Source organism: Schistocerca gregaria, chromosome 2, assembly GCF_023897955.1.
Source record: "Schistocerca gregaria isolate iqSchGreg1 chromosome 2, iqSchGreg1.2, whole genome shotgun sequence".
NCBI classification, from domain to species: Eukaryota; Metazoa; Arthropoda; class Insecta; order Orthoptera; family Acrididae; genus Schistocerca; species Schistocerca gregaria.
In genome coordinates, this window is record NC_064921.1 from 507,188,300 (window position 1) to 507,212,702 (window position 24,403).

General features: G+C 39.2%; 1 protein-coding gene across 3 annotated transcripts in view; it reads right to left on the bottom strand.

Annotated features, from left to right (window-relative positions):
• LOC126328921 (serine-protein kinase ATM) overlaps nucleotides 1-24,403 on the bottom strand; it is a 458,551-nt gene that overhangs the window by 387,042 nt on the left and 47,106 nt on the right. For all 3 annotated transcript variants that reach the window (XM_049996079.1, XM_049996081.1, XM_049996080.1), the window contains exon 5: nucleotides 15,267-15,431. In XM_049996079.1, the coding sequence (XP_049852036.1) occupies nucleotides 15,267-15,431 (165 nt within the window). The remainder of the gene's footprint in view (nucleotides 1-15,266; nucleotides 15,432-24,403) is intronic.

Below are 24,403 nucleotides of genomic sequence, written 5' to 3' on the forward strand. Positions count from 1 at the left end.
GCTTTCACAGCCTTAATTACCACTGACACAAACAACACAGTTCAGCCACAGTGAGATTCTAATTTAAAACTGTTTTTAAATAAAATATTTAATGTCCAGACAATCAAATAGCAATAATATTCATACTTAATATATCAGTCAAATGAAAAATTTAGGTCTTTCTTATAGCTGTTATGAATAAAGAATGAACAACAAACGAAACACTGGAGGATCCTGAATGGAATAACAACAACATTACAAAAGGATAAATTGTTACTCAATATGTAAAGGAGATGTTAAATTGCAGATAGGCAAAACAATAAGACTGCTACACATTTGAGTTTTTCAGTCAAACGTCTTCTTCAAAAATAAGAAACACACACATTCACCCAAGCACAACTCACGTACACATAACCACTGTCTCTGTCCATTAACAGCAGACTGCAAGCAATTGTGCTTGATAGGAGAAGCAGTCCACGGACGGTGGGGATACGGAGAAGGCAGGGGCACGGAGGGAGAGGGCTGGCATGGTAAGGGAGAGAAAGGGAGTAGTGCTGCTTGTAGGAGCATGCAGAGGGGAAAGAGACTAGAGGGTGCACTGACGGAACAGAAGGCTTTGTAGTGCTAGAGTGGGAGCAGGGAAGAGGATAGCTGAACGAAGGATAGGTATTAGTGAAAGTTGAAGCCAGGGGGGTTACAGGAACATAGAATACTGGGTGTACATCTGGGAACACTTTCAATTATTTACTGCACTAGAACTGAACATTGTATATATTTCATACATATTGAATTTTGAAGAGAAAATCTGAAAGTTTTTTTTTTTACAAACATTTAATATGCAAACCACGAGTGACCCGGCAGACATCAATACGGTAACTGAATTCTTGCATTACCCATCCCAGTATGGCATCACCAACTGTGGCAGTCACTTTCCGTATTCTCTACCAGAACTCTGCTACATCACGTGGTAGAGGTGGTACATACACCAGATGTTTAATGTGTCCCATACAAAAATGTCACATGAAGTAAAATCTGGTGATCGAGGAGGCCATTTCATCAAACAGCTGTATCCTTCTGTAGCACGGCTGATCCACTGATGCAGCAGCTCTGTGTTCAGGTACCAACGAACTTCACGATGAAAATGGGGTGGAGCCCCATCCTCCTAAAAGATGAACAGAGAGTCTGATTGCATTTGAGGCATCAGCCATTGCTGCAACATGTCCAAGTAGGAATACCCAGAACAGTGCTCTCGGTGAAGAAGAATGGCCCATAGTTTTCGAATTGACAAGACACAACAAACATTTACCTTTGGGGAATCATGGTGATATTCAATGCATTCGTGTGGATGCTTCGTATCCCAGATTCAACAATTATGCCTGTTCAGTTTCCCATTTGTGTGAAAAGTGGCTACATTGCTAAAAATTAAGCGACCAACAATGCCATCCCCATCCTCCTTCAATTGTTACAACTGTGAGCAAAACACTTGTCTTTGTCTTTGTCTTTGTCATTGAGCTTCTACACTAGCTCCAATTTGAATGGTTTCATAGATAGCTTCTGTCGCAGGACTTTGTCATTGGAGCCATTTCGAGTTCACGGGATGCACAAGGCACTAATTTCTTTGGATTCCTTACGAATGTCTCTCGTACACGCTCCACATTCACTTCACTCACACTGGAATGTCCACTTCTGTTTGCTGGGCACAAGCAATCCATCATAACGAATTTGTTGTACCAGTTGTAAATGCCATTCCTTGTTGGTGACTTCTTACTGTACTTGGTTCTAAACATCCGTTGAACAGCTGTAGCACAATTGTTTTTGTCTAACTCCAACACACATAAAGCTCACTCCTCATCTGAACTCGCCATGTTTGTGACTAGAGCTGACTACCGGCAAATTACCAAACTATGCTGCAGCAGGATACATGGAAAACAAACTTCCAGGGTTTCTCTTCAAAATGACACATGTATGATATCTTTACAATGTTTGGTTCTTCTGCAATAAATAATTGAAGGTGTTTCTGGACTGAATGTACACCCTGTATACTGCAGTGACAGAATTCATCTCTGCAGTTCAGAAAAGCTACTGTTGATAGCAAATAACAAGATGGTGCAGGCTGTGAAGCAGTCACTGTAGTAAAGCAACCTATGAAAGCACTCATTATTTATAAACTAAGCTGCAACCACTGTGATGCTTTCTACATAAGCATGACAACCAACAGAATGACTGACTGCATGAATGACCACTGATGAAATACAGCAAAGAGACTGCTGGACCACCCAGTTGCTGAACATGCTGTCCAACACAACATGCTCCACAGCCTGTGCCATCTGGATCCTTCCAACCAACACCAGCTTTTTTGTACTGCTTAGATGATAACACACTGTGCAATATTTTATACACTCTTTTAACCCCTTTGACCTCAATCTTCAGTGGTGAATGTAAAAGAGGGGATTAGCTCAATGTCGAGGAGAGCACATAGCGCAAGGATAGAAAACGTTCAATACATGGCATATCCAAGATTTTGTTTGTAGTATTTCTACCTTTTTAACTAATGGAGAATTGCATTGTATTCTGACTGAATTAATGCTGCCAACTGTGTGAATGTAGATCATGTACTCTGTCTTTCTGTGAACATCTACCATGTTAAACTGCAGTTTGCCTGAATGTATTTGTAATCAAAATTGAATTCAGCAATAGTATACATTACTGCAGGAACCAATAAAAGGTTAGGTATGAGCCAGTGACGTACTTACGTGTTTCAGGTCCCAGTGTTGTCGACGCTTACCTGAGGAAAGGTGGAGCAAAAGCTGCTGGTCCTATGCTACCAATGAGAGAGCAGTGGCAGACATGTTTGGAAGTGACAGATGAAGAAATACTGTCACATTCTCATGCCAATATATATGTGAAATCCACTATGTACTAAGAAAAAAGCTGCATTTTCAGGCCTCATCGTAACCAAAATCTAGGAAGCTGCCACGTATCCTGAAGAAAGAACCAAATATTTTTAACACCAAACATTATAAGATTTCATTCATTTCAAAGAAAGCATCACAGTGATTGCACCTTAGTTTGTAAATCACATGAATGCTTTCACAGGTAGTGCTACCTTTGATGGGATAGCTGATGCATGTGATCATGCTGGTATAGGTGGTGGTCATGGGAGGATGTGTGGGACAGGTCTTACGTGTAACTCTATTGCAGGAATTTGAGCCATGAGGCAAGAGGTGGATAACAGGGATATAGGAAGGATGAACAAGGATTTGCGTAGTTCCTGCTCCTTTACCACACAGTGCCCTGCTCGTGATTATTGGTGCCGTTAGCCCCTACACTAACATCAATAATGCTGAATACTATCTATCCTAATGTCTGACTGACTCCAAACCTACAACATCCTTCCTGGACACTATGGCCAACTGTATTCACACTGACAATCACTTCTCCTCTGAAGGCATCAGCAACAAATACAGTGTACAGCAATGGGCACCCACATGGCACCATCCTATGCCAATCTGTTCATGGACAATCTAGAGGAAACCTTCCTATCTACCCAGAATCTCAAACCTTTCACCTGGTTCAGATTCACTGATGACATCTTCATGGTATGGATTCAGGGTGAAGATAACCAATCCACATTCGTCCAGAACTTCAACACCTCCCCCATTCGCTTTACCCAACATGCCACCTTCCTTGATTATGATCTCCTGCTCAAAAATGGCTACATCAGTACCTCCACCCATATTAAACCTACAACCTACCATCAATACTTCCTTCATGTATCAAAACACAAAGCACCATTCTCCTCATGACTCGGTACCGCTCAGAACTGGAGTAACTGATTCATATTCCCCACTAGGGCTTGTACTACCTTTTGTCGTGCCCTGAAATGAGGAATGCTCCAACCACTATCTTCCTCACCCCTTCAACAGTGGTTTTCCAGTGGTCACCGAACCTATGCAATATCCTCCTCCATTCCTACTCTGCCCCTGCTCCCACCTCCTTGCCTCATGGCTGATATCCCTGTAATAGACCTACATGCGAGACCTGTTGCATACATCCACCACCACCTACTCCAGGCTGGTCACAGGCATCACATATCCCACCAAAGGCACATAATTATATGTGAAAGCACTCATGTGATCTACAAACTAAGTTGCAACCACTATGCTGCTTTCTATGTAGACATGACAACCAACCAATTGTCTGACTGTATGGATGGCCACTGATGAAAAATGGTAAAGTGACAACCAGACTGCTCCGTCTGGATCCTTCCTACTAACATCAGCTTTTGTGAACAGTGCAGATGAGAGATCTCCTTGCAATATTTTCTACAGTCCTATAGCCCCCCTGGCCTCCGTCTTCAGTGGTGAAGGGAAAGGAGGGGGTACAGAAATGTGGCAGAACTACCAGTGAGATTTTTTGACCAATCAATAAACATCTCAAAAAAGGTACACATTTAGAGAATAAGACAAGTTCGACAGTCCTTTTGCAGTTCTATTATTTCACAATTCCTTTCTGATTTTGCCTAAATTCTAATATGAATCAGGACCCCAGCTTATTACTCCATCTTATTTTTCCAAAACTCAAGAACAATGTACATTCAGTGGTGTAAACTATGATTTATCACTGATTACACACTCTCGTTTTGTTGAGTGCCAGCTGTCTACAAATATATTTTACATTTCACTGTAAAGGGTTATTTGAAGGTGCACATTTTGGAATCAACTTAGTCCTGACTGATGAATACTGAATGATATAACCAAATAAAGGAAGCAACTCAGCTGGATTTACAAGTGAAACTGGAAGGTTACAGAGGCATTTGTATTTCATTTGCTATGTACTTCTGCTGTAAGTTAGCTGTAATAGCTTATCTTCAATGTCCTTATGGCAACAACAAAACTACACAAGCTATTACAGCAACATTCCAAAGGCTAAGATAAAGACTTTTCACAATATGTGTGTTGCTTCTCCAAAGCAGGATAAGTTTTATGAATACCAAAGACACCTTCGTTATGGAAAATAAAATGCAAAGTCATGGGAAAAAGTGGTAATGTAAAGCTTAGAAAAAGAAACAGTATACAAATTATTTACTGTATTTATCCAAGTGCAAGACAACCCTTAATGTTAGCCCAAGCTGAAATATGAGAACCACGAAAATTTTATATTTATCATACTCTGACTAGTCAAAATTACAAACTGTTTTACTGATACAATGTAACTGCCAAAAAAGTCAACACTATACCTGCTCTAAACTTACTCCATTTATTGACTGTCTATATTTCGATTATACAAGGAGAAACAAAATAAACTAAAAGAAATGGTTCACATAGAGTTATTAAGTTTTATCTTCACTTTTTTCTATCTAAGCCAGATGTCTGTAGTATCACTATTTTGGTTAGCACAGCTAAAATTGCTGCAAGTTAAACAAACAGCAATGAAATTTACAATAATCTTGGTTGTCACATATATTTAGTTGTATCTTCTAAATATGCTCCAATTTTCAAGATGTGAGTTAGAGTGGGATCTAATGGAACAGCTTAAATTGCAGCAGGTGAAATGGGCAGCAATCAAAGCTTTAACGTTCAGTGTCAAAAATATTTGGTTATTTCTTCAGAATACATGACAGATTCCAAGATTGTGGTTACGGTGAGGCCTGAAAATGCAGCTTCTTTTTAAATAGATAGTGGATTTCACATCTATATTGACATGATAATGACAATATTCCTTCATCTCTCCCTTCCAAACATGCCTGCCACTGCTCTCTCACTGGCAGCACAGAACCTGCAACTTTCACACCCCGCTTCGTTCCACCATTCCTCAGGCGAGGATCGACAACATTAGGACATGAAACACAGAAGTACATCACCGGCCTGTACCTAACCTTTTATTCGTTCCTGCAGGAATGTATACTCTTGCTCAACATGTGTCCAATTTTAAAGGCAATTCAATTCTGACTACAAATGGATTCAGGCAAACTGCACTTTAACATGGTAGATGTTCATAAAAAGACAGGGTATATGATATACATTCACACAGTTGGCACCAGAATGAAGTTTGACACCCACACGCCACTCCCCTCCCCATATTCGTCTTAGTTCTCAGCGAAGCTTTTGTTACTGATCCCCCTCTAACCTTTCCGACTTCCTCAAAAATTAAATCTGCACATGAGATCAATTGCCAAAGATTCATCTGTAAATTTAAGACTCCATAAATGGAAGATGACACACTAGTCTATCACACTATGTAAGAATGTTGACCTCAACAGCAGTAGCTTAATCTGTGAATGTAAGACTCCCATAATTTTTGGGTGACAAATTCCGGGAAAAAACCTCATCTTATATTCGGGCAATTATATAATTATAGAAGAATTAATACACTCATAAGTACGCTACTGGACTGAAAATACAAAAAGAAATATGCAACAAAAATGTGTCAATTATAAACATGATGATTCCATTTATTTTTTATTTGCTTTAAAAATTAGAAGTGCTTAAAGTGGCTGTTACACAACTCAGCGGGAGAAATGTACTGTAAATTAATTCAGTCAGAATACGATGCAATTCTCCATTAGTTGAAACTAGAAATATTGCAAACAAAATCTTGTGCATGCCATATATTGAACACATGATTACAATGCCATCCTTGCACTACAGTATCATATTAACTTACTATAACATTATCTTCATCTGTTTACAATGTACTTAATGCTACAGAATCCTCACTCCACTACCTTAATTTGTAACTCAGTAAAACAATGTAGTTATGACCCCACCCCCTGCCCACAATCCCTTCTCTCCGTACATGAAATCTGTATCATATTTGCATGTGGTGGTAAATAAATACGTAAAAGTTAAAATGTGAACAAATTATAGCACCAGAAGAAGATACTGTATCCATATCACATAAACTAGAAACAATTATTATTGGTTATATTATTATTGATTAAACATCTGCCGTGGATGAAAGTCATGCAAACACATTAAACTAGGAGCAGTGGTAGTTGCATTATGTTTCCTAATTGTTATGTTTCAAGAAGTAATTCAACAAATATCTTGATACACTATAGTTATATTTTTAATTAACATTTTAAACAATAAGATAATAATACAAAATACGCTCATGGCTAATGGCTACTTGTACCACTTTCATTTTTTTTATTGGGGGGGGGGGGGGGGGGGAGATTTATTTCCTTATTAAAATTAACTGAAAAATGGTACAGTATTTTTAATCATACAGGAATTTATTTGCAACCTAAAAATACTTAGTATTATTACTACTGCAATTATTATTTCAAAATTCTCATCGATAGTGTGGACTGTTCAAAACTGTATCTGAATTGTACTGTTACTTCCAAAAGTACGCTTCAAATTAGTAACTGTATCATTTTCTACGTGCTTATTATAGTCTCCATTGCAAGATAACAAAGCTTAGACATACAGTAAACGTTCATTATAACGTTCTTCAAGCATATCAAGAAAGAAAATATCTAAATCAGAAGGTGATAGTTGATGTCAAAGTGGCGGTGTTTACAATAAGTACCATAAGTAACTTGATAAGTGGTACCAAAAATTCCACATACTAAAGACAAATTCATTATTCTATCCAAAATTAATTAATTCATAAAATAAAACAAAAATTACTGTTTTAAGATAACGGAAATTACCCACCTTATTGCTTCAGTGTATTTGTATTTCAATCTTCACTACCAAGTGAAGTACCACAATAGTCAGTACCCTGTACAATGGTTCAAATCTGCACTCAGTCATCCAGATTTCGGGTTTCCGTTATTTCCCTAAATTGCTGTAGGCAAATACTGGGATGCTTCCTTTGAAAGAGCACAAATAATTACCTTCCCCAACTTTGAAACAATCCGAACTTGTACTACATAATGTACTCGTTGTTGATGGAATGTTAAACCCCATTTTCCTTCCTTCGTTCCATCTTCACTGGTGTTTAAAGGATTTTCTTTCCAATGAATATTAGAGGTAACAGCATTTGGTGATTCAACTTTGTTACCACAAAGGTATCTGTGAATGTGACTAATAAAATCCAGTACTTGTTTCATTCCTACACTGCTGTGCCTTCAGCAACCCACAGTTCCCATGTATTCGTGCCATTCTGGGGCAGAAGTGACCATATCAGTTTGTAGTGGTGTTAGCATTACCAATGTCATTACATTTGGTGCTAGAAGGAAGCCAATAACAATGAGTGATGTAACAGGACAATGATCAGCAGCATCATTTCAATGTAGTGAGTGGAAACAAAGTTCCTTTTTTCCCATGCTATTGTGCCACAATGTAGTGTATTTTGTTTTTAGTGTAGGAGGCCTGGACATTATGCCAGAGTATGCAGAGAATGCTCATGACTGACACTAAAATGTAGGGATAAGATGTGCCTGTAGCAAGACATGTAACAATGGTATGATGTAAGTCCTTTCCTGTGGTATTTTCCTTTAATTGTGGACATAGGCTTTAGCAATAAGTGAGGCAGGAGTAGAGAGGGTTACTACTACAGAGGCGGTCCAGATATTAATGAATGTGATGGCACAAATACAAGCAGACAACACAAGACCTGCACAAGCAGTTAGATGCATTAAGAAAGAATAGATTTTCATCCAGTATGTCAGTACCCCTCCCAGGTACTAGCACTGCTGCCATAGTTTCTCGTTCTGTGGGCAAAGCAGGGAAGGATGTTTTGGCATTTATACACAAATCATTAACAACCTGTTGGTCAAAGGAGCAGTTGTTGCATACAGCCAAGTAATGTTTGATGAGAGTGCCAAAATATAGTGATGAAACTCAAGGAGTTGAAGAATACTTAGACACATGAAATTCTGAGGAAAGGCTTGGTGTAGTGATATAGGAGGAAGAATAGTTGTAGATATCACAGGGAGCAACTGAACAGTGTCTTGCAAAACAGGGAGAGTCCATCGAGAATTCTGTGAACAGGAATAAAAAGCTTAATGTCAATTCACATGAATTGACAGAAAGTGAACATACAAATAAGTTTGTATAGCAAGAAGCAGAACAAGGAGCACTGGACGCATTTTTGAGAGGGTTGCCACCTGACGTTTTAAGGAAAATACGGGCAGAGTTTCTGAAAGACTTACCAGGAGCCATAGCACTGAGGACAGCGGCGAAGGAAATCAAGGCAGTATTCCAAGTGTGCAATAAAAGGGGAATATTTTCTGCACAGGAGGGTGTTACCATTCCGGGCAGTCTGGCCACATATGGCGAGAGTGCCTTCCGCTACAGTGTAGGAAATGTGGGCAGGTAGGGCAACATGAAAAATATTTACACAGAAGCCTACTGTTAAATGGAAGTGAGGTCTCCCGGGTCACTGAACAGCATGTGCATGCTGAGATGGAATTTTGCTTAACTGGCTTAGTGGATGGAAGATGATAAATTTTTACTGGACACACATCCATAGTTGTGTGTGGCAAGTTTGGACCTCATGAGGAAATGAGAATTGGGCTCACCTTGATAGGTTACGTGGAGTGGGTGGAAGTGACGTGCTTTTGCTAGGATCGGCAACAATAGATTTTACAGCTGGGTGGGTGGGGAAGGGAGGAGGGGGCAAAACATCTCAGGGTTTGTATGAAACTTTACTTCATACAACTGTTGGTTACTACTTTGTTTTTGGCTTAGATTTCTTACATGAACATCACGCTAAACCTGAACTTGGACAGCATATAGTGGAACTTGATGGGGCATTGTTCCATCTGGGGGAATTGCTGTCAATGCCACACTACCACAAACTTTGTTTCTTCGGAAAGGGGAGCCAATTAGACTATGTGCGCGGCCACAAAGAATTAATTTGCATGATAAAGTATTGCAAGGTACAGGAAAACTACTATAAGTGAGTGTAGCAACTGTTTTGCTGATAAACGTGTTGTGTAGTTGAGCCACTAAAGGAAAATGAGGAATTATATAAGGCATGATGTTTCACACATAGAAGTGTGGTACATGTACAGGTATCGGGCCTACTTGGAGACTTTACAGGAATATAATTTAGATAGAATAAATCCAGAACCTAAGCTTAAACAAACTGCCAGTTTAACTGCATTTGAACAAAAAGTAGAACACTTGAAAGGAATTGAAAAGCTAACAATGGAGCATTTGTTACACTCACTGAGCATCTGCTTAATCCTCATTGGTCTTTGTCAGTGACAGTGGTGCAAGCATAGAATCTGAACTGAGAATAAACTGCCTGTATATCGTAAACCATGCAGGATATCATATTATTTGTAATGATTGAATAATTTATTAATAAATAGTTATGGAATGGTATTAGTGAGAAAAGTACCTGACCTTGGGGAGCACCAGTGGCAATTGTTAAAAAAAAAGTACAGACCACCAAAACTAATTTAGATGTGTTGTTATTACCGATATCTCAATAGTCGTGTGATTACACACACTTACTTGATCCCAAATATAACAGAAACTTTGGATAACCTGGGACAGTGCAGATCTATGGTGGAGAAATACCTGCAGAGTGGTTATCATCAGCTAGAAGTACCAACAGACAATCAGCCAAGCACAGCATTTACAGTTTCTTCAGGGCAATACCAATAATGACGTATGCCATTTGAATTAAAGAGCACTCCAGCCAAGTTTCTGCATTTGTTGGATGGAGTTTTGAGAGAGCTATAGCCAAGACAATGCATGCTATATTTGGATGATATATTTGTCTTTGCAAAGGACATGGGAGAACTTGTGCTATGGCTATAGGAGGGTGTTGAAGTGATCACCTGCCACCCATTAACACTCAGCGTAGAAAAGTGTCTCTTGACATTACAGGAAGTACAATATTTAGGACATGTGATGACTTGTACAGGAGTCCGGATGGACTTAAGATTGCTAAATGCCATATGGGACTTCCCAACACCACATACCAGCAAGGACTTACATTCTTTTTTTAGGGTCAGCAGATTATTAGAGAAAGTTTGTAACAAAATTTGCAGAGATAGCACAGCCTCTCACTCACGTACTGAAAAAAGGAGTGGTGTTTCATTTGTGACTGGAGTGTGAAGATATGTTTGGTGAACTGAGAGAATTCTTGATAACTCAACTGATGTTGGTTTTTCCAAATCATGAGAAGGAATTCATATTAACATGTGATGCAAGCAATCATGTCTTGGCAGACAGCGCAGAGCATCTGATCACATCAGCTGAATAAACCAGAAGAAGTTACTTTAGCGCAGAGAAAGAAATACTGCGTCTCACCTAGAGCATGCAATATTTTCAATGTTATTAATGAAGTAGGAAATTTAAAGTAATAAATAATCATGCAGCATTACAATGGCAATGACAGATCACTCTTCTTGCTACATGGGAATGGTAGGTTTCCCAAATCAGCAAGCCAAAACAATAGCTCAGACCATGATGAATAATTGACTGTTGAAGTTTGGTATTCCAGAAAGATAAATTATGAACCAGGGAACGAATTTCATGTCAGAGCTAATGAAGCAACTTCGTCATTTATTATGAATTCATAAACTGAGGGCAGGCGCATTACACTTGCTAGCAAATGGGAGAACAGAGTGCACACATTGGACAGTAGTGAAGACTTAATTAATTATGTCAACAGTAAGAATACAGACTGGGACATGCTATTACCCTATGTCGTGGCAGCGTATAATTCTGAGGTTCACAAGAATATGGGCCTCTCACCATACAAGATAATACAAGGCCAAAAGGATTCTATCATCATTCAAGGTCATGATGCATAAAATATTAATAAATGGGAAAATCTCTATGGAATTTCACAAGCCAGATACAAAGTCAATGGAACATAAGGAACAGATGAGGCAATGCAAAACCAAGTTATTTATTTACTGCCAGTGGAGTAGGTGACATTAATGAGCCCTTACACACTGCAGGGAAAAACGAAAAAAATTCTTTAGTCGTTATCAAGGTCCTACCAAGTAGTCGAGATGACCCCTCCGTTAAAGGTGAAACTGTAGCCCTCTACTCTTACATCAATCACCAAGATGGCCATATCTGACCCTTTCAGTGTGTGCCACAACATTTTACCATAATTACCTGCATCAACCCCAACATATGGGGAAGGCAGTAGGAAGGGGAAGGTGGTATAGCAAGAGTGTGAAACTTAAGAGGGCATGAAGACCCACTTAAAAGGAACATTTTACAGTCGAATTCACGATCAGACATGTAAACAAAATATGTAATTCGTCTGAAAAAATTATAGCTACTAAATTAACTACTACATTACAATTACCGTAAAGCATAGAAGCTCTGTAAATGAAGTGAACATTTTCCATGAAGTGAGCATCTAGTAACTAATAAAAAAGGAAAATTAGAGAAGTTCTGGTCGAATAAAATAATGAACACAAACAAATATAGGATTGTATTTGCTGTTCTGGAGCAAACATAGGTTTATATATATTTTTTCAGTTTTTACATATTAATTTTAATTGTTACTTAATCAAAAAATCATTTTACACAATGTCGAGGATTGTTAAGAAAGTATAAATAGTTACAGCTATGTTGTCAGGGGAGGTCAGTACTTTGTGAATATTTGGACAGAAAGCATGTAGCTTGTAGAGAAAGATTCATTTCATTATTGTATGTTACTACTTATTTCAGTTTTGTCAAGCTGCTTTGATTTACTTTGAGACCGTAATAAATACTCTGCTGAAACATTATATTGGATTAAATATTCATTTAAATTTTATAGTAGCTATAAGAATCCAGGACTACGGCTGTGACAGATCGTCTGTAATGATAAGCACACGACCTTAAATCAAACTAATTCATAGTAACATTTTAAGTGCAATCTACATGCATGTTGCCTTAAGTGATAGGATCTAGAGTTATGCTGCCGTAAGAGCAAAGAGACAGCGTCTTAAAAATTTTGGAGTTTTATCAGCTGCACTTTTTTGTCCTGCATCATGGTAATAAGAACATGAGAAGCAAATGATGTACAGATGGTAAAGGGTTTTTGGTCTTCTTTATAAAATATATATTTAGCCTGAGAGTTCACCAAAGTCTTGGAGCATTTGGATGGCTTTATCTATGTACAGTTGCTGAATGACAGGTGACAAGTAACAATGTTAATATGTTAATTTTAGCGTTGTGGTATGTTAACAGTTGATTTAGGGACACTGTGGTTGTTGTTTATTTGAACCAATCCTGATTTCTTGTTAGTGTAGTAATTTGGGAGTTTGTTTCATTTTGCAATGAACTTCAGAAGACAGTGTACAGAGTTTGTTTATTTTGATGCATAAATATAGTGTAAGTAAAGTACAGCTAGGATTATTTTCAGGTTTTATATTTATATGAAGCACTGGGAAGTGACTCACAGCTGACATGTAATGCATCATTGAGGATACAATGGGGGTTCAAACCACCATATATATCTGTAAGATGAAGCAGTTTCTCAAGGAACAGGTGTGGGAGGATACCCATGGAACAGCCTCACACCACAACCTTATTTCCAGAGGACAGGACCTCAATGGGTATACTAGGTGTATGATACATTTGTAATTATCACAACTTGCCAAAAGCAGGGGCATTAAAATGGAGCAGAACGCTTAAATTACAGGACAGTGAGATGTCTTTGAATGGAACTCAAGTGTCATTTTGGAACCAACTTTTCAGCTTCCAGCAACCATAACGGGGACCATGACTCCAAATCTAAAATAGCCTCTATTGTTAATGCCTGATACTCTTTTGAAAATAATACAATCTAGAAACATGACCTACCAGAATACATTTATACTACACTACTCAGCTCTCTTAGAGAGTTTATAGCCACACAGAATGGGTGCATTACTGTAGAAAAGATATTCCATCATATTCAGCAATACCGAAGTAGGTACCAGCACTGGGTGACGGGAACAGGAATTTCATCCTTGTGAACCATCTTAATCCCAGTGCTCATTAGTATAGTCTGAAAGTAACAGGAATTTCATTGTCTTAAACTGTCTTAATCGCAGTTCTCACTACTATAGCACACATCTGTCAGTGGTAGCGAATCATCCGCCTATCTGAGTCACCAATCCGTTACATAGTAACCCCCCAAGGTTTCAACAACTGTGTGTGTACCAGTCACCAAGTACTTTGTGACGGAGTGAACATGTGCTTCATAGTCACTTATATGAGTGGAGGCAAGCTCATGTCACAACATGTCTCTCCAAAGCACTCAGCCCTTAGCAGCATTTGAATTTGTAGTATGACTGGTTCTGGAACTTGACAGTTCCCATCCCAGCCATCAGTCCAATGTAGGGCCCCGCAACTCCAATTTCACGCAACCACACTATCAGCTAGCTGGAGTTACACACGCCGCTGCTAAACCTGATGGTTCAGAGTCACAAGCCAGTGCCACTATGTGGTGACTTCAACTAAGGTGTCTTTGGGAATCCAGGCATCTCAAAGGGTTCTAGGTTTAACGCGGGCATCTCCACACCTGATCTGCTGTTCATGGCCACTAATGTGTGAGCCCATTGGATGCCAGGGGTGGTTTCCTTGTGTCAGCAGGGATGCTTCACTGGCCACAGCTCTTCCACTGGAGCAACACCTGCCACTGCATAGTCATGAATGACCACTGGATGTTATGCTGAGGTAAATCCCCAATGTCTGGCTGGCCTCACACAACACCAAAATACGGTCAACAATGAACGTTCAAAGTGGATGAGCAGTTCCACAATCTCTCATTGTGGTATTGGTACTTCACAACCCACAGTTCCTGCACACATCTTTCTGTGACAGCACCGAGTGTCTTGGCTTGTAGTGGTGTCTGTATTGATGATATCATTACTGTAGTTAGATTTATCTGCCCCATGTCTACTGATTGCATTTTCTTTATATGCCCATTCCCCTTCAACTGAACTGCCTCTTGTTATATTCATTAACACAGTACCTACAGCCTCGAAGAACTTTAAATACAGTTCAACATTCCTCGGTATTTCAGTACTCCACCTCTTTACACAATCATTCTTTCTGGTGATTCTCTTCAACTATGATCAAGTCTGTAGTAACTAGGTATGCCTTGCAGTGCAGTAACGGATTTAGAATTATATTAATAAGGTTTTGATGTGTATACCAATGCCAGAATTTGCAAAAAAGTTCAATTGGTCTCTCTGCATTTCACTATCAATTGGTACATTAATTCCAGAACTTAAGCTTAATGTTAGACAGAAATAACAACTAAAAATTTAAAACACACACCTAACACAGTCAATAACCACTATAACCAACTGTCAGAATCCATAAATTACCTAGGGAAAAATCGTGGTAAATTAAAATAAGTTTGTACACTAAACTTACCTGTCCAATGCTCTTCTCCAAGCTTACTTCGATACTCTTGACGTGGGAGCAAACTGCTCCTCACAATTTCTGTATATTTATCAGAGTAATTTTTTCTGAGGTAGTGGTCTGATAAAACCTGAAGAATACTTGTAATCAAAACTGAGCACATTATCCTTGGAACTCCTAGTGAAAGGAAGAAACATGAACTAATTTTAAAAAGGAACCAAAAATATTAATTTGAAAATGACAAGTCTCTGAGCATCTGGCAACAAATTATTATGCAGTTATTTTAGTTGATTTGTTCACAAACATAGTTTAAAAAATGCTCAAAATCATTAGTGCCTCCAGAATAAAGCTCACAACACAATAAGACATTACATGGGGGGGGGGGGGGGGGGGGATTTTTTCAAAGAAATCCTGTAATGTGTTACATGAAACTCACAACTCATTTGGTGAAATAAAGGAAATAGGAGTGTCAAGGATAGGGACTACCAAAGATTGAGGCCAGCGAGGTTTCCAGAACAGCTGGTAGTGGTGTGCAGGCTCCAGATGGCACAGACTGTCAATCACTGAAGTGAAGCACGTTGAGCTGTACAGCATGTTCAGCAATTGGATGGTCCAGCTGCCTCTTGGCCACAGTTTGTCAAACGGCTATTCATGCGTAAAGACGGCTTGTTGGCTTTCATGCCCACATAGACGCAAGCACAGTGGTTGCAGCTCAGTCTGTAGATCACATGACTGCTTTCACATGTAATCCGGTATTCCTGCCTTTGATGGGATACGTGGTGCCTGCCTTTGATGGGATAGGTGGTGCCTGTGATGGGTTGCAGCAGATGGCGATGGGAGGATTATAGGACAGACCTTGCATCTATAGTCTGTCCAAAATTTCTTTAGGATTAATATCGACGATCAAAGTGGTGGTGGTGGTGGTGGTGGTGGAAAGGGGGAGGCGGGGGGTGAAGAGCACGCAAGAGGCCCATGTCAATTTCTGCAAATACCACACTATCTGCAGCCACTGCATATACCTTAAGTCTCCAGACCTTCAACCCCACACCACAACACTTCCTGCTTTATGTGCAGTTAGCTTACTGTCCTGTGTGATAGTTGCACCCTATGATTTTGTGTAAAATTTTAAATAATGGCATAAATAGCTGGTCTTTTGGGCCTCAAATTTTCCTAAGTGTCTGGACGTCAGTGTTAAGTTTTGCATTAAATTCTAATGCTCCATGTTTTAAGAAATTTTCACACTTAACATAATTCATCTTGCTTAAAATGGAATTTACTTTGAAAGTGACATTCGTGAAAGCACCATTCACAGTATTGTACCGTGATTTGTATAACAGTTATTTGTTGTTACTATTATTCATTGTTATTGTTATTTTTGTTATCGTTATACATTGTGTGGTACTGAATTTGTAGTTCATCAAAAGTTATAAGTGAAAAGTTCAATGTCGTTCTCTTGGCCTGGGTATTGCAATATGAGGGCAGTCAAGAGAAATGGTATGCATCTATGTGCCTACTTTGAGAATGAAAAACTTGATCAGGGTGTATGTGAAAATATGTGAAAAAGCCAGGAATTTCTTCATCTGGAGGAAAAAAAAAAAACCTTGGGAATTTTTCATGTTTTAGTTTTCAGTTTAATTGTTGAAATTTTGACTGGTAATAACTGATACTCTAACAAATAATTTTACTTTAGCCTATTACTGAAGAAGAACAGCAGCATTAAAACACAAACAACAGAATAACATCAAAATAAAACTTCAGTTGTAAAGAAAATATGCCATTTACAACAAAACATAGCGCACACAAACAAGCGTCTGCCAACAGCAAAATGTGACAAAGACTACACGATAATTCGTAACAACAAACTGCTTTCAACGCATCTTTCCCATGGGCCTTGTTCAAAGAGTGTGACATCACAACTGTTCTACAAATCACGGTACAATACTGTGAATGGTGCTTTCACGAGTGTCACTTTCAAAGTAAATTTCATTTTAAGCAAGATGAATTATGTTAAGTGCGAAAATTTCTTAAAACATGGAGCATTAGAATTTAATGCAAAACTTAACACTGAGGTCCAGACACTTAGGAAAATTTGAGGCCCAAAAGACCAGCTATTTATGGCATTATTTAAAATTTTACTGGTACATTTGTGTTTGATGTATCTTAAAAGGTAACACACTAAGAAAGACTAAGTTTCAAAGTTAGTTATTCATATTTATTCTAATTATTTCACGGCTTACAAATTATGCAATAATGACGGCAAAAAGAATAATTATCCTTCAAAAAAAATACAAGACGAGTTCTTGAGCAATTTCACACGTAACTGGCTTTTCTATGGAAAAGTTGAAGTGCTCAACAAAACATGTATTCAGCCACGATACCCAGAAAATGTGAACTTTATAATTGTGCTCGCCAGAAATATCCTGCTACTTAATGATAATGTTGCTATTGGCGTCTACATCAAGTGTCCTATGTTCTGAACATATGATTTTGTCATTGGCTAGTGAGATCACATGAATACGACTGGCTGACAAAAGAGCATTGCAATCTCGATGATAGTGCTTTGGAAGCTACCATGCCGTATTTGGTGAAATTTATGTTTAAATTTCCATAATATAAAAACATACAGTGTAAGTGTTGCTACACACGAAAGATGTTTCCAAAATGTGTTGTTTTTGGCTGGGCTTTGTTTCCTAAAGTGCCAGGAAGTACTATGCTGGTGTATAAAACCTTCAGCATTCAAATGATTGATAAGTTTTACAGCACTGAGGGAAAGTATATTGTCACCTAACATGCAAAAATGTACTTTCACTTGGGAAAAAGTGTATTTGCACAAAGTAAATCTGTATTTGCACAAAGTAAATCTTTATTTTCACAAGGAAAAAGTGTATTTTTAATCAGGAAATCCGCAAAAAATTTGATTCTTTTTTCTTGTCTGTGTATAGACCCTATTAATGTTGGTCTGCTGCTCATGGTTAACAAAGTAATCGACAGAACTGCTGCTGCTGTGAGTACAAACGAAAAACAGCTGTGAAGATTGGGAAGGAAATGTATGACAAAGAAAAGGAAGCTGAAGAGCCATTGAAACTTAACACCCTCGGGGAAAAAAAAGTCATCTGAATAAGAAGGTTACCAATATTTATTCATTTGAGGAGGATGTGATTCGTTGTCATGTTTTCATTATGGTCACAGGAAGGAACAGCTGACACTCAGGAAGTTACAGGTCACACTTAAAGAATCAAGACTTTTTCAAGGCAGTCTCATATCATTGTCACAGTTTTACACAAGCTAGACTTTCACTATGGACATAAGCTTTTGATGGAGAGGGAGGATATAGCTGCAAGGCGATATCGATTTTCAAGGGACATCCATAGCATAAATATGGAGGAAGTGGTGTAACTTGAGGAAAGATGAGTCATTTCTGGTCAAATTGCGAAGCAGAGCTGGACAGATGACACAGCTAAAGGAATAATGGCAATGCCTTCTGACAGGGGGGAGGGGGGGGGGGGTCAACTACTACTTCATGCAGGCAACTCGCAAGGGTTTCTTTCAACCAGTCTCCTGCTTTTTAACTCAAAGATAACAGGAGATTTTCATGAAGAAATGAACCACATAAATTTACAAAGTGGTTTGAAGATTCATTCTTAACAAATCCTGAAAAACCATCATCAACTTTTCTAGGCAATGCTCCTTACCATTCCTACCATGGCAAACCAAAAGGAAGAAATGATCGATTGGCTTCAGCATTGTAAATTTGGCATAAGTGGTAACCTTAAAAAGGTGGTGCTTATGGAAAACTTCTCTCTCCGTAAGCCACAGTTACCCCTATATGAAATCAACAATCTGAAAAGAAATTAAAACATGGGCATATTGTCACTTGGCTACCACCTTACCTCTGCCATTTCAACCCAATAGAGTTAATACAGGCCCCATATTAAAGGTTACATTGCCAGCAATAGCAAGAGTGTAAATCTCTTTAATGTCAAAGCACTCACAAGAGCAGCTGTCAGGAATATCACCTCTGAAGATAGAAAGAAAGCCATCAAACATAGGTGGAGCATAGTGGAAAGAGCACAACAGAATGAAGATTCTGGAGGAGAGGTGAAATTTCATTAAATGACAACAGTGACAGTGACAGTGACACTCCTAGAATCTGTCAGAGGGATGACAGTGATATCAGTGCAGATTTTCCATTAACCCCTGTAGAAATGGAACACAGGTGAATTCGACTACATGCTTGGCATGTGCAGTTTACATCTGTATGTACCTACTTAATAAACTTATATCATCGTAAGTTTCAAATTTTTAATAGAAGGTCTTAATAGCAAGTAATTCCAAAGGAAGTTGGGGAATTCAGTCTGTGTCAGACAAAATAAATATTTCTATTTGCAACAGAACTCCTGCACTACAGAGGCCCCGTTATTTGTGTCACTTTTGTTCTCTGTAAACAACAAAGGTTTAAGATACATTTCCCACCTCATTTTTTGTTGTGTTAGAATTAAGTAGATGGATCACAAAACACTAATAACAATTTCACTAAAAACCTATAGCAAACTGTTTTTTGAGTAGAAACTGTACGGATGCCCGATTAGTGGTTGACGCATGAGCGAACACATTGTGCATCATACTCAACTTAAATTACCTCACAATAGAGGTTTCCAACTGAAATATGGTTTCAAACATATGAAAATATAATGTATTCTTAAAATTTCATTTGATTTGTGTATTCACCTGACTTTGGTAACAAAAAAGTTTCCCCACGTGTCAAAAATTTGGTAATGCCATGAGAAAATGAATTTTCATAAACAGTCTCTATAGCTCCTTAATAATTTGTTGCTGCACATGAAACTAAAATCAAAACATAGTGTAACTTTTCCAGAACACATTCATGCAATTTCTATGTTTATGAACTGAATAGTTTGCCTCTTTGGGAGAGCTAAATGAAATTTAAGATTATGCATGTGTTCTGTGCAGGATGTGGCAACTCTGTTCCACACTTCCACGTGCTCCTGCTGAAAAGACAATCCTAAAGTAGTTGTGGACAGATTATAACACTATTGCATAGATACGAGAGCCATGAGCCAAGGAGTTGGGAGGAGGTATGGACTAGGGATGGGCAGGGATATTGTGAAGGTTTGGGGCCATTGCATTTTAGGGCACAACGAGAAGTAGTCCAAGCCCCAGCGGAGAATGTGAATCAGTTGCTCCAGCCCTGAGCAGTACTAAGTCATGAGGAGAGTGCTCCATAGTGGTTGGATGGTGGGATGTGGTAAGTAACTGGAGAGACAAGGCACTAGGTCGAGAGTTTAATTTTGGTCTTTGACTGACTCAGAGGAGTCCTTGCTATATCTGGAAAGGGACTGCTCGTCACTTCAGATGTGATGGCCAATGGGTAGCTAGGCTCCATGGAAGGGATTTCTTGGTACGGAGTGGTTGGCAGGTATTGCTGGTAGTTGGTAAGCTTGATGTGGACGGAGATATTGATGTCATTGTCATCTTTCAGGTGGAGGTCAACATCAAGGAAGGTAGCTGGTTGGTTTGAGGAGGACCAGGTGAAGTGAATGGGGGAGAAGGTGTTGTGGTTCTGGAGGAATGTGGATATAGTGTCCTCTCCATCAGTCCAGAAAATAAAGAAACCAATGAATCTGAACCAGGTGAGTGGTTTGGGATAGTGTTGATGGAGGTGGCATTAATAGCAACAAGCAAGGTGCTGTGTGGTGAAGGAATAGAAACTGTGGAGGGTCAGTGGAGGAAATGGTTGGTGTCTTATACAGGAGGGTAGGTTGCCAATAACAGGCTGAAGGTGCTGGTCCACAGCAGCCCACATTCTCTCAGTGGGAGTATAGTAACAGGGCATCATGGTGCATCGTTGGGTGCTTGTGTTTATGGACTTCAGCAAGCATGTACATTGTAGAGTGCAGGAGCAGATTCAGGGGAGAGGTTGTGGAATAAACCCAAGGATGGAAGGAGACACTGGTGATCCTGATGGATTTCTGGAATGAGGCTACTGTGGCAGGGTTAGTAGGTGGATGAATCTTTCAGCTGGCAGAGTCCTTCTGCCAGGTAATCAAAACAGTTCAAAATCAGAGTGGTGGAGCCTCTGTCAGCAGGTAAGATTATAAGGTTGGTAATTATAAGGTTGGTATCAGTTTTTAGGTGGTCTATTGCAGTTCTTTCTGGGCATGTAACGTTCGTTTCCATGTTGAGGGATCTCGGGAATGATGGTTAGACAAGGTTTGAGGATAAGAAATGCTTGAATGTTGACAGGGGGTGGTTTGGGGGGAGGGGGGGGACAGTAAGGGGTGGATCACAGTTAGATGGAGAAGTGAATTGAGTCAAACAGGATCCAAAATTGGTTTTGGGTTGAGTCCCATTGGTAGGGCTGGTAGCGAAAAAATATTTCCATTGCAGGGTGGGGGAGAAGGAGAGAAGATCGTTAACAGGCCCAGCATGTTTGGATTTGGGATAGGGACAAAAGGTAAGGCCTTTGGAAAGGACTGATACTTCTGTGTGACTAAGGCTTTTGGGGGAAAGGTTCATGAATATGTTATGGGTCTGTTTAGGTTCTGCATTTTGTATGGCAGTGGGAGGGAGTTTCTGAGGGTGTGGTAAATAGTAAATGTAGTAGATCGACGAGGCAAGGTTTCGTCAGCTACGAGGGGATGTGGGAGAAGTTTGGAGGCTGTTGTAGAGATGGTGGATAGTGGCAGTTCAATGCAGGAACAAGAAGTGAACAGGTTGGAGAATTATTTGACGTGATGATGTGCTTGCTGTTCTAGTTGCTGGAGGGCAAGAGTTTCAATGTGAGAAATGGAAAACAGGAATTTGGGACTGCAGAGCAGTAGAATTTTCCGGATGGACAGAAGGTACTGCAAGGATGTTTGGGTCTAATTTGCATGGTTTGCAGGACTACATTGGTGAGAGCTATGAAATGGGCAGAATTTGAAGAGAGAGAAACTGTGGAAGGAGGGGTTGCATCTGGAGATGGGCAATTTGATTGTAAGGCCATTGGGGTGTTTCTATGAACTACGCAACAATGCGGGAGCAGCATGAGACTGGGTTCTGGCTAAGGATAAGTAAACTTTTTTGTATTGGCACAAACGGGATAAGGAATAAAATGAGTAAAAATTTATAAATTATGCAAAAATACATACAAAAACTGGTAACAATAAATGAAATAGATAAAAAATGTTGGGAAAAATCATAAAAAGGACAGAATTGATGAAGCATGGGGAAGAACGATGTAACCTGAGGAACTATGACTGATAGTGAAAAGCAAAAACAAAATAAAATCGATATGAAAACACAGTGAGATCACAGAGAAAAGTAAATGAAAACACACTGTGGGATGCAGGTTCGTGAGTAGATTTGCATGAAGTGATTCGACAGTAGATGTGAATGGATTAGGCAAGGTTAGTATGTGCACACTGGAACGAAGAGATGAGAAATAAGAGTGGAGGTCAGAGTTATCTAAAGGTTTGACAAAACAAGTGGCATAAAAAGTTACAGAAAATATCACAGGATACTAAGCAATAGTGAAACAGGACTTTTGACAGATTTGAAAGTCTTGGCTTAATTACATTGGTGGAAATAAAGTGAGACACAAGACGCTGCAGCAACAATCAGAGCAGTCACATAGTCATGTGTTGTGCGCAGTCAAGACGGTTGACACAGAGTGAATTCAAAAGTAATAGCAGTGTACACGGCTACAACACTAGGAGAAAGGAGGATCTTCACTACTGAAGGTTAAATCTAACTTTGGCTCAGAAGGGGGTAAATTATGCTGCCACGAAAGTCTTTGGTCACTTACCTGATAGCATCAAAAGTCTGACAGATAGTCATATAGCATTTAAAAGGAAATTAAAAGAATTTCTTAATGGCAACTCCTTCTACTCATTACATGAATTTTTGGATGTAGTAAGTGGGTAATTTTGTCAACAACCACAAAAAATTACACATATTAAGTGTCATGTAATATTTTTTTTATTAACCTGACACATTCCACATCATTACGAAGTTTCGTGTTCATGATCTATGGAACAAGTACTAATCTAATCTAATCTAATGAGCATATGCGGTTTGGAAGGTGACAGGTAAAACACATGAAAGATGGGAAAGAAAAGGATGGAGACAGAGTAAAGTAATGCATCAGAACACCATAACAATGGTAAACAGCACTGGGTTGCAGGATGCAAGAAAAGCCACTAGGGAAAATCAAACGATGGAAAAGCCAGGCTGGAATAATGACAATATTATGAAAAAGGTAGATTGCCACTTACTCATAGCAAAGAAGGGAAAGCAGAAAGGGAGAAGGAGTATATAGAGGATCTATACAAGGGCGATGTACTTGAGGACAATATTATGGAAATGGAAGACGATGTAGATGAAGATGAAATGGGAGATACGATACTGCGTGAAGAGTTGGACAGAGCACTGAAAGGCCTGAGTCGAAACAAGGGCCCCGGAGCAGACAATATTCCATTGGAACTACTGATGGCCTTGGGAGAGCCAGTCCTGACAAAACTCTACCATCTGGTGAGCAAGATGTATGAAACAGGCGAAATACTCTCAGATATCAAGAAGAATATAATAATTCCAATCCCAAAGAAAGCAGGTGTTGACAGATGTGGAAATTACCAAACTATCAGTTTAATAAGTCACAGCTGCAAAATAATAACGCGAATTCTTTACAGACGAATGGAAAAATTGGTGGAAGCCTACCTCGGGGAAGTTCAGTTTGGATTCCGTAGAAATGTTGGAACACGCGAGGCAGTACTGACCCTACGACTTATCTTAGAAGCTAGATTAAGGAAGGGCAAACCTACGTTTCTAGCATTTGTAGACTTAGAGAAACCTTTTGACAATGCTGACTGGAATCATCTCTTTCAAATTCTGAAGGTGGCAGGGGTAAAATACAGGTCGCGAAAGGCTATTTACAATTTGTACAGAAACCAGATGGCAGTAATAAGAGTCGAGGGACATGAAAGGGAAGCAGTGGTTGGGAAGGGAGTGAGACAGGGTTGTAGTCTATCCCTGATGTTATTCAATCTGTATATTGAGCAAGCAGTAAAGGAAACAAAAGAAAAATTCGGAGTAGGTATTAAAATCCATGGAGAAGAAATAAAAACTTTGAGATTCGCCGATGACATCGT